The 19,269-nt window shown below is 45.5% G+C and overlaps 1 protein-coding gene across 1 annotated transcript in view; it reads left to right on the top strand.

The window, feature by feature from the left end:
• Positions 1-2,806: 2,806 nt before the first annotated feature.
• Positions 2,807-19,269, top strand: part of LOC146831443 (histamine H3 receptor-like) — a 50,998-nt gene continuing 34,535 nt past the window's right edge. The window contains exons 1-2 of the mRNA XM_085603913.1: positions 2,807-3,056; positions 3,435-3,604. Coding sequence (XP_085460039.1) covers positions 2,807-3,056; positions 3,435-3,604 — 420 coding nt within the window. The remainder of the gene's footprint in view (positions 3,057-3,434; positions 3,605-19,269) is intronic.

Below are 19,269 nucleotides of genomic sequence, written 5' to 3'. Positions count from 1 at the left end.
AGTCTTGGTCAGTAAAAGGATTGAACTGAACTTTCTGCAACTTCCTTTTTGTGAGTTTCAACAAGGGCTTGAGGTAGAGCTTGCCCCCTGTTCAAGAAGTCTCAGGAACAGCAAAGACTTCATGTTCTTCTGCCATCAGCACTGGGAACTGTGTGTTTAGTGCTGCAATTGAAAAAAAAGCAACCCGATGTTGTCTACGACGCCGCTGCCGACTCCGTGTCCTGAAGGCACCACAGAGGGAACCGCCACACTTTGCACTGCAACCTTTGTCTCATCGACATCGCCACATGACACCGCACTCTGCACCGCCTCGCTTCACGCCATAGCCCTGTTACCCCGACGACACCGCTCAATGCCAACATTGATGCTGCTGCTTGCACTGTGGTTCGAGGGCACCGCGAGGAGTTCAATCTGCAACACGTGTGACTTCAAGGGCCCGTCCGCACCTGCACCGACCTCCGGAACCGAAGCCTGCGTACTGCGGCCCCTCGGGGCTCATCGAGAGGTCGTCGAAGCCCTACATTTCTAAATGTACTATATTGCGGGTCTTACCGACACCGTAGTTGGCCCGCAATGCCGCGGTCAGCCAGAACTGTTTGGATTTGTTGTTCACGACGCCGTGATAGCCCCAGACAGAGCTATGGTTTTCAAGGAACTGTATTTCAGGTCTATTTTGATTACTGAGAATTTCGAATAACTGTATTGTGGATTTTCATCGCTTTGGTCTTGTTTTAAGTATATAAAATATTGGATATTTTTCTAAACTGGTGTGGTGTCCTTTTGTAGTGTCTTCACTGTATTACTGCTGGTTATCTGAAAATGCTGTACACACAGCCTCTAAGATAAGCCTGACTGCTCGTGCCAAGCTACCAAGGGGGTGAACAGGGGTTATTTTAGGAGTGTAACTCCCTTATCCTGACTAGAAGGAGGGGTCCCTACTTGGACAAAGGTGCAAACCCTTTCCAACTAGAGACCCCCATTTCTAACAGGTTCAAACCCGCGATTTCCTGAAAGCATTGATGGGCAGACATTGTCCTGGCCCATATGGAGGGTGACGGCCACTCCCTAGACAAGCTCCTCCATGACGGCGACCTCGAGACATTCGCACAATTGAGAGAGGAATGTGGCCTACCCTTGCCACAGTCTTGAAAATTCATCCAACTGCAGCACTGCCTGAGTAAATGCCTAGGCCTGCGCCCTTGGTCCCTACCAGTTTCACCAGTGGTATCATACTTGCACACGTGGGGGAAACTCAAAGGAGTGACATCCAGACAGTATGGGGTATTCACATGCCATCTCTTCTCACAGCCCCTCTCCCGAACCCTCCGTTCCAAATGGCAAGCCCCACTATCGGTTTCCTATGAGGAAGACGAATGGGCAGAGCTCTTAAAGGGCCTGGACCGAGGCAACCAGGAGGCAAGATTGAACTTCTGCTTATTTAGTACCTTGCATGCCTGGCACTGGTCACCAATGAAATTACACAGAGCAGGCCTACTCCCGCATGCTAACTGCTTGAGATACTCTAATACAAACTGTGATACGACTCACATCATATGCCAATGCCCATTGGTGCCACCTCTCTGGTCCTATGTAGGCCGGGTTCGGAGTGCCACTATGCCCCTGCACTTGCCATTAGCCCCTGCCGTTATTGTTCTGCACAACCTGCGACACTCCCCGGAGCTCTCAAAACCACAACATTGTCTCCTCCACACGGCACTGGCCACCACAAAAATATGTATTCTGCGAAAATGGAGGTCAACAACCCCACCATCACAGGAGGCCTGGCTAATGGCCATGATCCACACAGCCACCCACAAGCGAATTATTTACAACTTCCAGGATCAATCCGACCTGTTCCTCCAAGTGTGGGCACCCTTCTTACACATGGAGGGCAATAACCAAGAGAACCCTACGAGAGGGGATCCAATCCCAGCCAGAGTAGGGCTTCCAGGCGAAGATGTGTGGCTCATGGCATGAGCAACCGTCCTGTGCATTAGCCCCACCCCTCTTTCCTCTAACTCACCAGCGCCTCCGCCGACACGTACGGCGCAATCCCCCCACCCTCTCCCCTCCGCACGCACCTCATAAAGCTCAGACATGTACAGCCTACCCTGTGCCCCTCACCCCCCATCTTGGACCTCCCAATACCCCCAAAATTCATCCACCCACCCATTCTGTCATTGTTCTGATTTGCTTCTCCCCCGCACAGCTGCCTCTCCTACCCCCCTACTTCTCACCCCTCCCCTCCCCCATTCTTTATCAGTAACTATATTCTTGCCATAACCTCGCCTCGACCTGGGGATGTGTAGGTGCTTGCTTCTGGAGTCACAACAAAATGATACTCTTTTTAAATCAGTGTGTTGAATATTTTTGGAAGAATGAACGTCCTGTTTATGCATCGAATATTTCCTTAGCTCTGTTACCCTGTAATACTTTATAAGACTGAATAAAGTAACATGAAGCAAAACATAAAATATAAGAAACCAGCACAGTGTTTAATCTCTCTCTTACTGCTGGTGCATTTAAAAAAAAGAAATGGCAAACATCTTGAGGGCCGTCCATTGTACATGTGAGGCAAAACTGTTTGGGAGACTAATATACTGCACCTGCTTAAAGGCTTAGCACTAGGGAAAGAAGACAGGCCCAGAGGTATTTATAAAGCTAAATGCTGTGCACCATACCACACCCGAATTCTTAATAGAAGTAACGAAAAACACTCATAATGGTCCTACAATGCTTGTTTTTATTTCTTGCATCAAAACAACCTGTAGGCACACACACAGACGTTATTATAACCAACGTGCCAATGACTTCGATAAACACGTCACTGCCATTTGAAGGAGACGTTCTTACCATCAACGATACCCATCTTACCAGTGACGCAGCGAAGACGTCAGACAATGTAAGACTCATCAAGGATGCAGCGATGGCGTTAATGGTCAGTGTCACTGTGACTGGCAATGCGCTGGTGATTCTGAGCTTTGTTGTAGATGCGAACCTTCGAACTCAGAGCAATTACTTCCTTCTGAACCTAGCGATCTGTGACTTCTGCATCGGTAAATCATTTTTTCTATTTATTTGTTGTACTCCTTGTTGACCTAGGTCTGAACAATCATTGCATTCTAGACGGACTGTTAAATAATTTTAGCAGTATACACAGTGGCTGCTGCAAAAATGATAGGTACTGCTTGCTTCCGCCAGTTAAAAAAAGTTATACGTAGGTAATTAATTATGATGGACATATAGGGTCAGTTTCAAGTAGCAGCATATGATAACAACAATTGTAATAGACGCGCGAGTTGTTTAATGATATGTAAAGCAATTAGAAAAAAGTTTATAATGAGTCTTTGTTTTAATTCACATTTAATTATACTATTGATCTATAAAGCAAGTTGCTGCATTTTAATTAATTGCATTTCACTAATATTGTTCAGGTACTTTTTCTATCCCACTCTACATGAAAAACTACATTATGAATGGAAGGTGGATTCTTGGAAAGTATATCTGCAAAGCATGGCTGGCCATAGATTATGTGATATGCCAATGCTCAGTTTATAATATTGTCTTGATCAGCTATGACCGATTTTTGGCTGTTACCAAAGCTGTAAGTATCCATCATTTTTAAACAGTGTGTTCGTCCCTCTACAACAAACTTGCAACTACCACCTTCTTCAACATTGCATTTTTATTGCTCGCATCGTGATGATTTACAATACTTCTCTCTCCAGATTACTTATGGTGTTAGAACTCGAGGGGACCGTTTAGATTTTGGAACAAGGGTGCAATACTGCTGGCAGATGACAGATTATCAATTTTACAGTTTAGCCGAGATATCAAGCCATCCTCTAGGAAGAGGTAATTTCTGTAGGTGCATTGGACTGCCTGCGTCCTCCATATTCATGGCCTGATTACAAGACTGGTGGCTGGAGGAGCACCAGACTCATGGTGGGGCAGCAGTGGTGGGCTGCCAACCGCCCGATTATGACTCGGGTGGTCAAACCGCCATGGGAGCTGCCATGCCCAGGAGGAGGCGCGGCGGTCGAGATGCCGCAACATGCTTGGCGGGACCATCGTGGTCTCGCCAAACACTTTACGAGTTTCTTCTCTGCCTGGGTTTTCATGGTGGTTCCTGCTCCTTGAAAACCCTGGCGGAGAGGAAAAAAAACAGGGCCCCCTTGTCCCTCACGCCCTGCGTATGCACAAAGGTGGGCTCAACTTGTGCCCGCCTTTGTGCATGCACACCAGTTCCTACACGTTCCTGCACGGCATGCAGGGAACTGTTTTTACCATTCACATTGCAGTGCCTATTTTTAAAGGCACCGCTGTGGGAATGCCAAAAACGATCACAAAACTTGAGTTTAACTCATAATCTGGCAGGTGGCCCGCCCACAGCTTTGGTGGTGCAGAAGGGGGGTGGACTTGGCGCCGAACCGTTAAAATCGTAATCTGGCTCTTAGAATGATCTGTCAACACGGCATGAACGAGGACCCTTCAGTCCAGACGGCCATAGTAGGAACACCACAAAAGATGGTAAAATTTCCATCATGATGGCCAAGTGCTATGAAACTCACCTGCACACCACCAAGCAGTGAGCAGCACCTGCTGGAACAACGGCAGACCATTCACAAACACCAATGCATAGCTTTTGTGACAATGCAAAGTCACACCAAACTCATACTGCTGGCCAATGAATGTTCATTAGGTGTTCACAGATTCTTATTTTGACTTTCCTGGATGCCATTCCTATGTATTTTAAGTTACATGGACCCTCAGTTAGGGTAAAATGCTAGTGACGCTGGACAACACAAACAATCTTTTACATGGGTTTTTAGCTTGCACGCGTGATTGCATCTTTTATGTTGTTTTTACTTTCTAGTTATGTATTTTGTCAATGTCCATATGAAAGTGTCTCAACTACCAATGTCTCAAGTGTTTATTTGAAATTACGATATGTCTACATATCGCTGTGCATTGTCTTACTATGGTGTGTTGCATGAGTATATACTTGTATACACTGAATCAATGACAATTTGGTCTGATGCTGATTATGTATAATAGTATGCTTCCCTTGGTTATTTTGATCTCTATAGGAATCTAGAGTGGGGAACTCAGCTTTAGGGCGAGTAGTAACTTTGCATTTTCAAAGTTTTATGCTGTATGTCCAGACTAACTGAGTTAGGATGCCTAATGAACAACGGTAGGCAATAAATCAGCTTTTCCTGGGGCATGCACCTATTCCTGAAGACAGCCCAGGACCCATATGGGCCTTTTTCAAGCAAGGGATGAAACATGTCAACGTAAATAAGGGTGCAGAGACATAATACCCCGGCATCAGTTTAGATACATAGTGTGAGAAATTGGGTTGTTGGTGAAGGACGTGGCCCTCTAGGGCCACGTGGGTACTTATGACCACCTGCTATGCCTTCCCAAATGAAGAGTCGATCAGACAGTAGAGAATGGAACCTTACGTATTTATCGCATTTCTCTGCAGAGGAGCCCAGTCAGACCATCACCATAAGATGTTGTCGAGGGGACTGACTCCCCAACATTCACTAGTACAAGATAATCTCCTAAGGAGACTTTGGCCACGCCTCTAGTGGGAAAGTACTGGTCTGAGCCGGCCACGAACAAAGGAGGCACAGAGAGATGAGCTAACACCTGCCAGATGTGCATGCTATCAGCAGACCGAGACCACTGTGCCGAGTCTCAGAATCTCCTAACGTGGGAGCAGAGCTACATGTATACAATGGAATGTAGAAGCTAAATAATTGTCTTGTTAGCAAGTCGAGCAGTGGACTTGGGCAGAGCAAGGAAATATAATGAAATACAGTATTCTGCTAAGGCAAGCTATTCTGAATTCTTGGACTAACATGGGCTCAAAAGAGAGCAGTCTAATAAGGATTGCGAAATACAAAATGGAGTCACCCTGGCTAACTAAAACTTACATGCTGCGAGAATAACTCAGTGGGTTGCATACAAACATGGCAGCAGCTACTAACTTAGCATATAATGCTAACTAAATATAGCACAATGCAAGAATAACACAGCTAGAGGATTTTCAGACTAATAGACCCTCCTTTTAGCATTATATGCTAAGGAGCTTTATTTGACCATCCGGTAGGGTCTTTACAATTCTAAGTGGGAAGGGACAGTACATAATCATCTAGCAATCAAAGCAAGGTAATAACAAGTCAAGCATTTCAATAATCAAACAGGCCTTCATCAATAAGCATAATTGAGTGAACTTCGTGCAACATCATATTGGAGACTTTATTAATGTGACCAGAAAATCTGGGAGTTGGTGTAAGCTTAGTAACACAGTAAGTGCAGCATACCGGGAGACAGTGAATGCACAGGCAACAAGTAAAGATGATACCTGCAATACCTATCAAGACGAGCAGAATCTTCCAACCCCGGGACATTAACAAACCCCAGAGCCATCCTTTGAGAGACCATGAACCATTGTCTTCATGTATTTCTGAGGTAAGTTTCTGCAATTTCTGTATGGCAGAATAGAAAGTCGGAGCGCCATCTGGTATGTATACACAGCAGCTGCTCCCTATGATGCGACAGGCTCCACCACGATCGGCTAAGGTAACATTTAAAAGCATTCTATTTTGAAGAAAGACAAGTCTCATAGCTTGGAGCTCAACTGTAATATTTGTTTGTATGCCTGCAGTAGTATTAATGACTCCTTCAACTACTTTTGCGAGACGACAAATGTTGTGGCTATTGAACATGAGGCCCCAGAACGGTACAATACCCTTCATTATATCAGTGAATTGTTGAGAGGATGTATCAGTTTGATCAATATCATCCGGATCAACAACTCTCTTAACTCGATGCACATAAAGATCCTTATGATACAGCTTGTGATCTTTATGTTAGGTGGAAGGTGCAATGTAAACTGGAGGCAGGAGGAAGGAGAGTTAACACCAGCCTTACCACCCCCTAGGAAGCCAGGTGTAAGCTTGTTCCCCACAGATGAAATATACGTTCGTGGGTGTCAGCAAGGGCGGACTACTGGTAATATTCAACTGATAGGTATAATTACAATGGCTCTGTCCTACTGAAACATTTCCTGTCCCTTGAACACAAAATCAAGCTGTTGCATTTATCAAGCGGACGGGCATCTTAAGTGATATTACGCTCCTGGAAACATTTAAAATATTCAGTGACATTGAATCCCTGTAAGTCTAGTACTTCATTTTGTAACCAAGTGACATTTTCATGAATTGTAAATACATTCATACATGCGTCAGGATAACCTCTTTTCCATCTGTCCCTGGCGTATACCCCTGATGTACCACTATGTAAACTAGAACCGCCTCATAATCAGCTTGTGTTCATCGCATCCGCATAGTAATGCATGTATACCATAGAGAGCAGTTGAAACCAGGCCTCAGAGCTACCTAAATATGATGAGGGCAATGACACTAATAAATCATGTTTATGCACGACTGAAGGGAGTAGCCCACACACCCAACACTTTGTGGCATTAGTGGTGCTGTGTACATGATGGAGCATCTGTATGAATGCATTCTGGGTATAAGTATGTCTATGTCTTTCTTTATGCGGAGAAAATGTAATAAACAAATGCTCAGCTGGAGTTGGGGTTGTCCCTAGCCGAGTATGCACAGGGTGTTGTTCCTCTAAGTACCAGACTACCCCGAACAGTGTTATCGTCACCAAGTTAATAAACACCACTACCACCACAACCTCCCTCAAGGGAAAGTACCCTGAACGATCTTGTCCGGTGTCCAGGGCAGTGCACCTGTGTTCTTCACTCTAATCTAAAACAGGCGCCAGAGGCGCAGCACCTGCACCCTAAACTCAAGTCCTTCCCTAAATCATGTGTTGCCCTTCTGGCACACTGTCTTTCCGTCGGGGCCGCAAATTGTACCTCGTGTGCCTAGGCACTTCCTCATCAACAAACAAAGGTAAAAGCTCACATTCAGTTGGGGATCGAGACTCAGGTGTTTGTGCTCCAGGAGCTGGGGTATCCGGGGTGGCCCTTATCTCAGGGGGAATCGCCTCGAATAAGGCCTCATCATTCTCCTTGTCGGTCCGCGCCCCTCTCAGCCGGGCATCATAAAAGGGAATAAAGCGGGGGACCAGCTCCCCTTCCTGCTCAGCGATCCCGTCCTTCACCCAGGAATCGTATGGAAGCGGGGAGGCACCCTCTTCACATGCAAAGCATGCACCCAGTTTTTCCAGCCCATCCACCTTCACAGCTGTCCGAGTGGCCAGGAGCACCTGGGTGGGGCCTCTCCACCGTGGCTCCAAGCAAGATTTGCGCTGAAACTGGCAAATAAGAACGAAATCCCGAGGCCGGATCCAATGTCCGGGACCCTCAGGCAATGGCTGTAGGGAGGTTGATATCTGTTGGTGAACATGACGCAAATCTTTAGACAAGGCATACAAATAGTCAATCAAAAGAGGAAATTCAATTTCTGAAAAATGCTTGGGTCTTGGGACGCCCCAGACATTAGCAGGGAGCCTGCAGACCACCTCGTAGGGTGACAATCCAGTCCTAGAATGTGTGGTCACCCTGGATACATCAGTGCTAGGGGCAATGCACATGGCACTGCAATCCTGTGCTTTCATGTATTTTTGCCAGTGTCAGTTTGAGAATGCCATTGTATTTCTCAAGAAGGCCGGCTGATTGAGGATGGTTTGCTGCATAACATTTTTGAGTAATTTACAAGCCCTTGCACATCAAATCAATGACCTTGGCATTGAAGTGGCTCCTATTGTCACTCCAGATCACACGTGGCAATCCGTAGCACGGGGAGTATGCCTTTAAAAGTGCTTTTGCTGTTGCTAGAGCTGTATTCTCTTTAGTTGAGTAGGCCTCAACCCACTTACTGAATGTACAAACTACCACTAGTACATACTTCAAGTTATTCACTCATTCCATTTCGATGAAATCTATATGGAGAACCTTGAAAGGGAAGGGAGGTGGTGCAAAATTACCAGCAGGTGCAGGGGTACCTTTTCCAGGATTATGCTTGGGACAAATGATACTGTGTCGACCCAAATATGCTGCAACTTTAGAGATGTTCTCATTCTGCCGTACTGGGTCTAACAACTTACAAATACCTTTAGCACTAATATGCACCGGGCAATGGACCATGGTGACTACAGGAAAAACATATTTGTTCGCCAACAACCACCTTTGCTTGTCCAACAAATCAGTCCAACACCCTTCCTTGTCTAAGCGTTCTATTCTCTTCTCCCACATTGCCAATTCGTCTGCAGTGGCCTCTCTTTGTATTTCCCTCACACTTTCCACAGTGTTCTCCAACATTCCTTTGTCTGGAACCCATCTAGCAGGATCTGCCACAAACATTTTACTCATCTTTGACCTAGCTGTTTCCTTAGCTGTCTGGTCCGCGAATGCATTCCCCCTCCCAACATTGTCCACGACAGCTTTATGTGTGCTGCATTTTATTATAGCAAGTTTATCAGGGAGCGTCAGTGCTGATAACAGTCTGAGTATTAGGGGGCCATACTGTATTTTCTGCCTGTGAGATGTCAGGAATCCCCTCTCTGCCCAGAGGCGCCCAAAATTTTGTTTATGGTGAATAATCGTCAATAGATACAGGTAAGTGAACTCTGGTGCTTTTTGGACGGTGTAATTAAATGTCCAGTCCCCAGCAACTTCTCAATTGAAGAAGTTTATTCTGTTAAGTTTTGTAGCGCAGCGAAAATTCGGCAGTCTGCAGTCGGATACTAATCCTAATCCTAATACTAATTTAATTACACCGTCCAAAAAGCACCAAAGTTCACTTACCTGTATCTTTTGACGATTATTCACCTTAAACAAAAGCTACAGAACGACGATCGATTTGACATATATGTATCAATTGTATTCTATAATTCTTGAATCTTTGGAAACACCATTCAGGGGTCAACTGTTAAATATATGATAGTCCTGAATATGGTCTCATGGACAAATGCATAGAGACTGAAACGTCGACATTCACACTCTCAATGAGAAGAAGTGTTTACAATAGTGACATTGAAGGATTATACAATTGTATTTATTTTCCTCTTGTTACATTGTTTGTATAACTGTGTAGTACCCTTGATACATTTTGAAAGATAAAACCTTTTTCTATATATACCTGTGTTTTGAATATTTATTGTTTTGTGATTGGTTCATTGGTTCTTATGTCCTCACAAGGAACAACAATATTTCTTAGTTAAAATACATTTGAATAATATCTCTTGCGAGTTTATCAATAATTCTTGCAGTTAAAAATATATATCAAATGCAATAGAATAGAGTATTTCAAATAAATCCCTTGAAGGCGCCTTTTACCCGTTTATTACCCACCTAGGCAAGCCGCACATAATCCCCACCTCTGCAATCACCGGCCTCGACCAACATGCCTCGTTCCCTAACTCCAATACCCTACCCCTCCCCAATGCCCTCTCCGGCCCAAACAGAGCAAGGGTAGAACTTGCGACCAGTGAGATAGAGGATCTACTCCTCTCCTACTCTATCACTCTAGATGTTGACAAGGTCCCTATGGCCCAAATTCAGTCCATTCTAGCCCACCCAAACAGGGTACCTTCTAACAACCACAGAGTCATAAATATTGACAGTCTCAAGCAAGTGACCATCACACAGCCCCCCACATCTCACATACCTATCTGGTTGAAGTGTGCACTTCTTAATTGCAGATCAGCAAAAAAACATGCTACCGAGATATTCGACCTCATCCAAAATAATGAGCTTGCTATCATAATCCTCATGGAAACCTGGCTAAATCCCTCTTCCACTCCTAAATTAGACCTCTTGGTACGCCTAGTCATGACATTACCCGTCTTGACAGAACCACGAAACAGGGTGGGGGATTAGCCTGTATATACCGGAATACACTATCTGTCTCTTACATTGAGGCCCCCACCTCAACAGTAGCTGAATATCTGTGCCTCAAAATCTTTAGTAACAACCTCCCAATATGCAAATGGCATACCTTCTACCACCCCCCTGGCAATAGCTTACTTTTCATCGAACAACTAATGGATATTATCTCCACCAATGATGACACTCACTATCCCAAATCTACCTTGGTGATTTCAACCTTCACTGGTCTAAGCACAATGACCAAGCGGTGATCTGTCTTAACGCTTTCCTAGCAGAGATGGACCTTATTCAATTCTATGACCGACTAACTCACAACAAAGGAGAAATTCTGGACCTCATTACCTCTAAAAGTAATGCCATCACACTGTTAGACATTTCTCCTTGTAACTGGTCCGACCACTACAGCATCTTCTTCCTTATCAATAGGGAGGTGATACCAAAAAAGAGCCAGCCCAAGAAAATTAAACATTGGAAAAGGGACCTCAGGAATATTGACACGGACTGTCTAGCTACCGACTGTAAAAAAGCCCTGTCTCCCCAAGTTGACATGACTGATGTTCATGACCTCACGAACTTCTACAACTCAACTATCTCTGATATCATGGACTCAATAGCCCCTTTACAACTAAAAAACTCAGCATCCAAATTCTCCAAACCATGGTTCAATGACAACCTAAACTCAGATGTTTTCGGCTTAAGAGCAGCTGAACACCTATGGAGATCAAAACCATCTGCCTTTAACCTAAAAGCCCTTAGAACGGTCAGAAGCTCCTACAAGAAAAAAATCAAGATGACTAAGGCAGACAACTTCAGATTTCAGCTTAGACAAGCCTCTCCCAATCAGGGATAGCTTCCAAATACATTAACTCATCAGACAAATCCCCTTCCTGCTCTGATTTGGCGATCTTCTTTATCGAGAAAACTAAAGCCATCAGCATTGACCTCGAAGCAAAGAGGGCCTGTCTTACTTCACTTGAGATGACGGTTTAGCCAGTCCTCTCGGTGATGCAAAAGCTGCTCAGTAGCAGCACTAAGAACAGTGCCACTTGGAACTCCTTCTTGCCGCTCATTGAAGATGACATCTACAAAACCCTGCTTAGCATTAACCCCTCCAATCACTTTAGCGACCCTCTGCCACCAGTTATCGTCAAAGAAATCAAGGAGGCCCTCATCCCCCTATGGACTAAAATTGTAACGCTTCTTTAACTCAAGGTAAGATCCCTGAATGTCTAAAAGCAGCCCAGGTTTCACCTATTTTTAAAAAATCCTGATGCGGACAGATCTGATCTCAACAACTTTCATCCCATCTCCAACATCCCTACTCTGGCTAAGCTATTAGAGAAATGCGTCCAATCGCAACAGTGCTGGCACATCAAGACCTTCAATCTCCTCGATCAATATCAATCTGGCTTCAGGAGTGGTCACAGTACTGAATCTGTACTCCTCCACATCATTGATGATATCTTAATCATGCTAGATCATAATGAATCCTGCCTCCTAATCCTTCTTGATCTCTCTTCTGCATTTGACACTGTTAATCACGATAAACTTCTAGCTATTCTGGAACATAGGATGGGCCTCTCAGGCTTCGTACTGCAAAGGTTCTCTTCCTTCCTTCACAATAGATCCCAAAGAGTTAAGTTGAACCATACCTTATCCCATCCGTCTGCAGTTTCCATGGGGATCCCGCAAGGTTCAGCCCTTTCTCCTATACTCTTTAATCTTTTCCTGGAACCACTAGCGAATCTTCTATCTTCCTTGAACATGCTCTTCCCTATGTATGCAGACAACACGCAACTCTACCTGAAAATCAATTCATCTGAAGACCTCTTCTCGCTCAACTCATCCTTGACGATTATCCAAAACTAGCTAACTGAAAACCATCTTCTGCTGAACACCTCTAAAACTGAATTCCTTCTCATCTCCCCCCTAAACACACCCTCAAGATTGACACCTGGACGAAACACCTCACCTCTTCAACTGCTCCCCGGTTATCATAGTCTCAGCAAAATTTCTTGCAATCACCCTGGACTCACACCTGAACATGAAGAAAAATATTAGTACGATGTGTTAGGGTGCGAAACACCAAATAAGGACTCTTAGGAAACTAAAACCATTCCTACCTCAAAAAGACTTCAAGCAGGTGGTACAAGCACTTGTCCTCCCTAGGCTAGACTATGGAAGTGCAACTCTCAGTGGCTTCCCCAAATATGCCTTAGCCCCGCTTAGGGCCTCTCTGAATCCCGCGGCCAGACTGATTACCGACACTAAAAGAAATGAGCACATCTCCCCAACCTTAAGATCTCTAAAGTGGCTACCCTACGAAGCTAGAATACAATTAAAGATTGACGTTCTGACAGACAAAGCCCTTCACCACAAATCACCCGGATATGTGTAACAAAAACTTGAATTTTCAGGGGGTAGCAGACCTTCCAGAAGTACTACCTCATTGCTACTCAAACCGCAGACATTTCGTAAAAAGAAAACGAGGCTCAGAGCATTCTCGGGCGTAGCACCCAAGATCTGGAACTCTCCCACCGGAAATTCGCAGAAGCCCCTACATGGTGGCGTTCAAGAAGGAAGTAAAAACAATCCTAATGAACAAGTTCCTGCCTTTATTTGTCCATGGCTCGTCTGTTTTCGAAATGTCCGTTTTTTTTCTTCTTTTTTATCAATTATTAATGTCTTTGACTCATTGCCTTAACTTTTATGTAATGTTGTGCCTTATAGTTTTGTATCTACATTTTTTTTCATAATTTTTCTTGCTCACATTTATGTACAATCATACAAGCTTAACATGTTAGCCTCCCTTACCTCAACGTTCCCCTACTTTGTTTCCCCTTCCCATTAATGTGAAGTGCTCTGATACCCTTCGGGGTCTTGTTCGCGCTATACAAAACCTTTTAAATAAATAAATGTGAACACCATCCGTGGAGCAATATATTGTCGCATGTAACCTTTTTACCAAGTCCAGTCCCAGTAGATTCTCTCCACAATTCGACGTCAGTAGGAATGGTGAATCAACTGTACAAGGACCAATAGTCAGAGCAAGAGGCTTAGAAATGGGGCTAATGACCGGCACGCCTGAAAAACCTACCAAAATATTATTTTGGCCAGAAAAAGCTGCACCTGTGACCAGTGAACGGGAAACAGAGCTATTCATAGCCCCTGTATCGACTAGAAATTTCTTGGTGGAGCCTTGTAAATCCGCAGTAACATATGGTCCACGCTGATCTACAGACACCAAAACTGGTCCCATGCCCTGCCCCTGGCTGTCGTAGCTGTGAGACAACCCAGTCACTGCATCCATGTCATAATCTGCATGATAGTACTGTCGGCTTCGAAGGTCAAAATAATTCCTGCTCTGCCTATTGTTAGTCGCTCTGACTGCGTCTCACCTCGACCACCTCCTCCACGTCCACGTCCCCCAAACCCTCTACCTCTAGGAGTCCCGCCTCTCTGCAGCAACTCTGGACACTCATTGCGTCAATATCCCTTTTTACAGTATACACATTGGTTGGGTCCCACGGGCGTACTTGATGCGCCACCCCTATTGGACCTGGGGCCCCGCGGGCCTGGCCCCGAACCAGATCCTCTACTACCTTCCCTTGCAACCTGCTGCATCAACACTCTCGTTTTCAAATCCCTCATCTATGATGGATGGCGAGGATGGTGTCCAAGAACTCTCCGAGGCCTGCAGTCGAGCAGCAATCTCAGGGAGTAAATTAGTAATAAACCTGTTCACAAACAAACAAATGCCACCCTCCTGTGACAAATCCTGACCACTGATATCTAGAAACACCCCTTCAAATCTTGTAAAGACATCCGACACACTGTCATCCTTCTGATGACACACAGTCAACTTATCCCAATCCACTTTCTTCGGTGGGATAAGGGAGTGCATGTAGGCAATAATATGTCCAGGCAGGGCCAGTAGCTCTGCCTTGGGCTTCTCCCCTGGCTTGTGCTCCTTATCCCAAGCTCTAATCTCTTCCCATGTGCCACCCAGTTCCAGTGCATGGTCCTGCGTATGAACTTGTCTCCATATATCTACCGGAACCAACAAGCCGAAGAATAACTCTATGTCAGCTAACGTCATCACTGTGAAAGAGGCCGCCTCTGTCAATTCCTTATAGTACGCAGTTAGGTTTTTTTCTCGGGTCCATTAACTGACTCTTTAGGGAAAGGACCTCACTCCTTTTCCAAGGTGTATAGAACCAATGTTCCTGAAACCAAGCATCAACTCGCTTCCTTATTACAGTATCGATAGAGTCGCACAATTCTGGTATTTCAGGATGGTAAATAAGATGAACTTCCCGCATTTGATGTTGTGCCCCCAGTGACAGAACCTTCTGATGTAATCTGCCTCGATAACCCACTAAGGTGGACACATTACCAAAAACTTCATTCGGGCAATGTCCACAACATATACTCGGTCTCGTATCTCATAAATAATCTGAGGTGCGGTACCCTGAAAACACTGCTCCCATAGTTGTATCAGAGTGGTTGACATATGTTTAAGGGCATGTTGCTGTACGAAGGGCTCATAATCTTTCATCACACTCCACACATCCTCCACAGTATAAATCAGGTGTCAAGCCCACTGAGCTTCCTGGTGCGCTGCTATCTGTTTTTCCTCAGTGCCCACTGCAGAGCACACTAATACTTTATTCATGCGATCCTGCACTGCTGCCCAATTGGTGTCAGAGAGCCTACGTGTGGGTGTCTCAGCATGCAACAGTGTTTGTGGCGTAGCACCTGCAGAGGGAATAGTAGATACCAAAATGGGTACCAACACGTAGGGTGTCAGAGTGAGGGGTGTAAGGGGGAGGGTAGTGAATAAAGTGGAGCTAGGAGACAAGACAGGAGAGGGAAGGGACAACACAGGGGAAGCGGTGGTGCTCGTTCCTGTTACCGGCGGGAATGCGAGGGAAGCAAGTGGTGCCGAGGCTGATGCAACAATGCCGGGAATATTGGAAGGAGTAGCCCCAGAGGCCATAGCTGTGGAAGTGGGGACAGTGGGGTATATCTGCTGCGGGGCGTAGGGCGGTGGAGGACAAGAATCCAGAAGTTCCTCAACTAACTCATCTCCTTCCTCCCTAGCAACATAACTTTTATCAGTCTGCAGTCTAAACGTTCTGTCTTTGCGCTCTATACCTTTCTCTATCCATTCTCTATCATAGGCTACTGCCTTCTTCGTAATTGTTTGCGTCTCTTTCCTTCTAGCCACCTTCTCTGCTCTCATGCGCCGCTGCTTCGCTTCCTTCTGCCACACCCTAAAAGAGTTAAACATAGACTGTCGACTCCTCTTAGCAAACAATTTATCCTGCAGGAAATTAATTTTCTGTTCATGGAAAGAACCAGTAAGTGGCCATTGCAGCTTAGTATTGTCCCTCGTATATTTATTCCACAATGTGCTAAACATAATAGGGCCAATACCGTGTTTGACACATGCCAAAGTTCGGAGTACCCTCCGGCGGGGCGGCCTGGCTGTCCTCCAACTGCGCATTTTTAGAACGGCATCGGCATCCGAAACACCAAACTTACAGAAACAAGGCATCTTAACATAAGACACACACCCTGTCCCTAACAGAAAAACAACACCCACAAATGTAATACAGATAAAATAAAGAAACAAAACCGTTCACAAACCAGGACCACTGTCCGGAAACCACAGTTACTACTCAAACAAGCATTTCACTAGCACCACCACCAACGTCAGTCCACACACCTCATACACCAAAACACCAGACTCCAACCACAAGTCAGCCCGTAGACTGCATCAGACCAACACAATAAAAATAAAAATAAAAAATTGTCCAAGGACCCAACTAAAACAATTTGAAAATTGCTCCCTACAGTCCAGAGACTGTACCCAATTCAATTAAGACAGGAACCACCTCAGGCATTTTCGGGTACAGTCCAAATTTCAAGTTGGCCTGGCAGATTGTTCGCGTACAGTCCCAGACCTTTCCGAGCATGGGCCAAATTTCCAGGTGGCTGGGTAGACTGTTCCAAGGGTCCGCAAACCCGTCAAGTACAAACCAAGACGGTATTAAACCGCACCAAGACACAGCCCGTCGACTCGTGTCATCCAAGCAAGGCAGTTCGTAAAATGCATCCAAGACAGTCCGGAGAGAGACTGCACCAATACAAGAGGACAGGCACCGGCCCCAGACCTTTTGAAGAGTAAAGCCAATTACCAGTTGGTCTGGCAGATTACCTATGAACCGTTCCAGACCTTTTCACAAAGTGGCCAATTACCAGTTGGCCTGGTAGACTGCTCCCAAGTGCTTTGTGTCCCTCAAGGGTCTGCATACCCACCAAGTCCAAGGCAAGACAGTCCGCACACTGTACCAGGACACACAGCCCATCAGCTTGTGCCGTTCAACCAAGACAGTCAGTGACTGTACCAGGACACAGCCCGCAGGCTTGTGTCGTTCAAGAATGGCGCCATTTTCCCAAGAGTCAAATCTATCACCTGGTGCACACAGGTTAAGCAAGTTATTCTCCACTGCCAACTCTTCAGACCAAACGGTCAGCTCCAAGGTTTTGCCTTTTCGGGTCCCCAGCCAAGGGCCACTAGCCGGAGATCCATCTGATAGGGAGGGCAGGGCAGCTGCAACAACAAAGCTCGGTCTTGTATGTGAGGGGCCCCAATCCACCCGAATGACCAGATACCACCCTGGCCCCTACAAACCCGGTTATGGGTGAGGGGGCCCTTTTGTGGGATCCCTGTTCGGGCGCAAACTGAAGGATGTGGCCCTCTGTGGCCACGCGGGTACTTAAGACCACCTGCTATGCCTTCCCAAGTTAAGAGTCGATCAGACAGTAGAGAATGGAAAATCACGTATTTATTGCATTTCTCTGCAGGGGAGCCCAGTCAGACCATCACCATAAGATGTTGTCGAGGGGACTGACTCCCCAACATTTGCTAGTACAAGATAAACCCCTCAGAGACTTCGGCCACGCCTCTAGTAGAAAAGTACTGGTCTGAGCCGGACACAAACAAAGGAGGCACAGAAAGATGAGCTAACACCTGCTATATGGGCATTCTATCAGCGACCCAAGGCCACTGTGCCGAGTCTCAGCGTCTCCTAACGTGGGAGCAGAGCTACATGTATACAATGGAATGTAGAAGCAAAATAATTGTCTTGTTAGCAAGTCGAGCGGCGGCCTTGGGCAGGGCAAGGAAATTTAATGAAATACAGTATTCGGCTGAGGCATGCTATTCTGAATTCTAGGCCGAACATGGGCTCAAAAGAGAGCAGTCTAATAAGGATTACGAAATACAAAATGGAGTCACCCTGGCTAACTAAAACTTACATGCTGCGAGAATAACTCAGTGGGTTGCATACAAACATGGCAGCAGCTACTAACTTAGCATATAATGCTAACTAAATATAGCACAATGCAAGAATAACACAGCTAGAGGATTTTCAGACTAACAGACCCTCCTTTTAGCATTATATGCTAAGGAGCTTTATTTGACCATCCGGTAGGGTCTTTACAATTCTAAGTGGGAAGGGACAGTACATAATCATCTAGCAATCAAAGCAAGGTAATAACAAGTCAAGCATTTCAATAATCAAACAGGCCTTCATCAATCAGCATAATTGAGTGAACTTCATGCAACATCATATTGGAGACTTTATTAATGTGACCAGAAAATCTGAGAGAATAACTGAGTGGGTTGCATACAAACCTGGCAGCGGCTACTAACTTAGCATATAATGCTAACTAAATATAGCACAATGCAAGAATAACACAGCTAGGGGATTTTCAGACTAACATTGGTTCAAGCAACAGCCACAGTTCCTGACAGGGTTAACCACTAAAGTCACTAAGTTAACCTGTGCTTAATCATCTTATAGCTTGGCACATAAGCAGTGAGGCCAAATTTGACAATATGTAAAGTATTTTGCAGCACACAAATAGTAATAAAGTGCCAAAAAAACAGATGAAAAAGTTGTGGTGAAGATTTCTATGTTTGGACTCGGGCCTGATTTAGATGTTGGTGGGACCGCGATGCATTGGGATTTTTTTTTGGCGGCCTTGCCTGGTGGTCCGCCTGTCTGATTTAGATGCTGGCTGGCAATGGCGGAGAAGACCTCCACCTCCACCAGGATTTCGACCCCGTGTCTATGGTGGGATGGGCTGCAGGAGGTGGCAGCTGGACTCTAGCCAGGATTCCCGCCCTCCAGATGTGGATGTGGGCTGTTTCAAAGGCAATTTCAGCAGGAATCCCTCTTACTTTGAGTTGGCGGAATGGGATGAAAAGGGGTGAAAACTCACCTTTTTTTCAGAGTACAGCCTGTGATTTTGTCCTCTACTCCTTCACCCAGGTCCCCCCTTACCTGCTGCACCTTGACCGTGACAGACCGGCACCC

Source organism: Triturus cristatus, chromosome 5_1 (genome assembly GCF_964204655.1).
Source record: "Triturus cristatus chromosome 5_1, aTriCri1.1, whole genome shotgun sequence".
Lineage (NCBI taxonomy): Eukaryota > Metazoa > Chordata > Amphibia > Caudata > Salamandridae > Triturus > Triturus cristatus.
The sequence above is the reverse complement of the archived record's forward strand: the minus strand, read 5'-3'. Positions and strand labels throughout refer to the sequence as shown.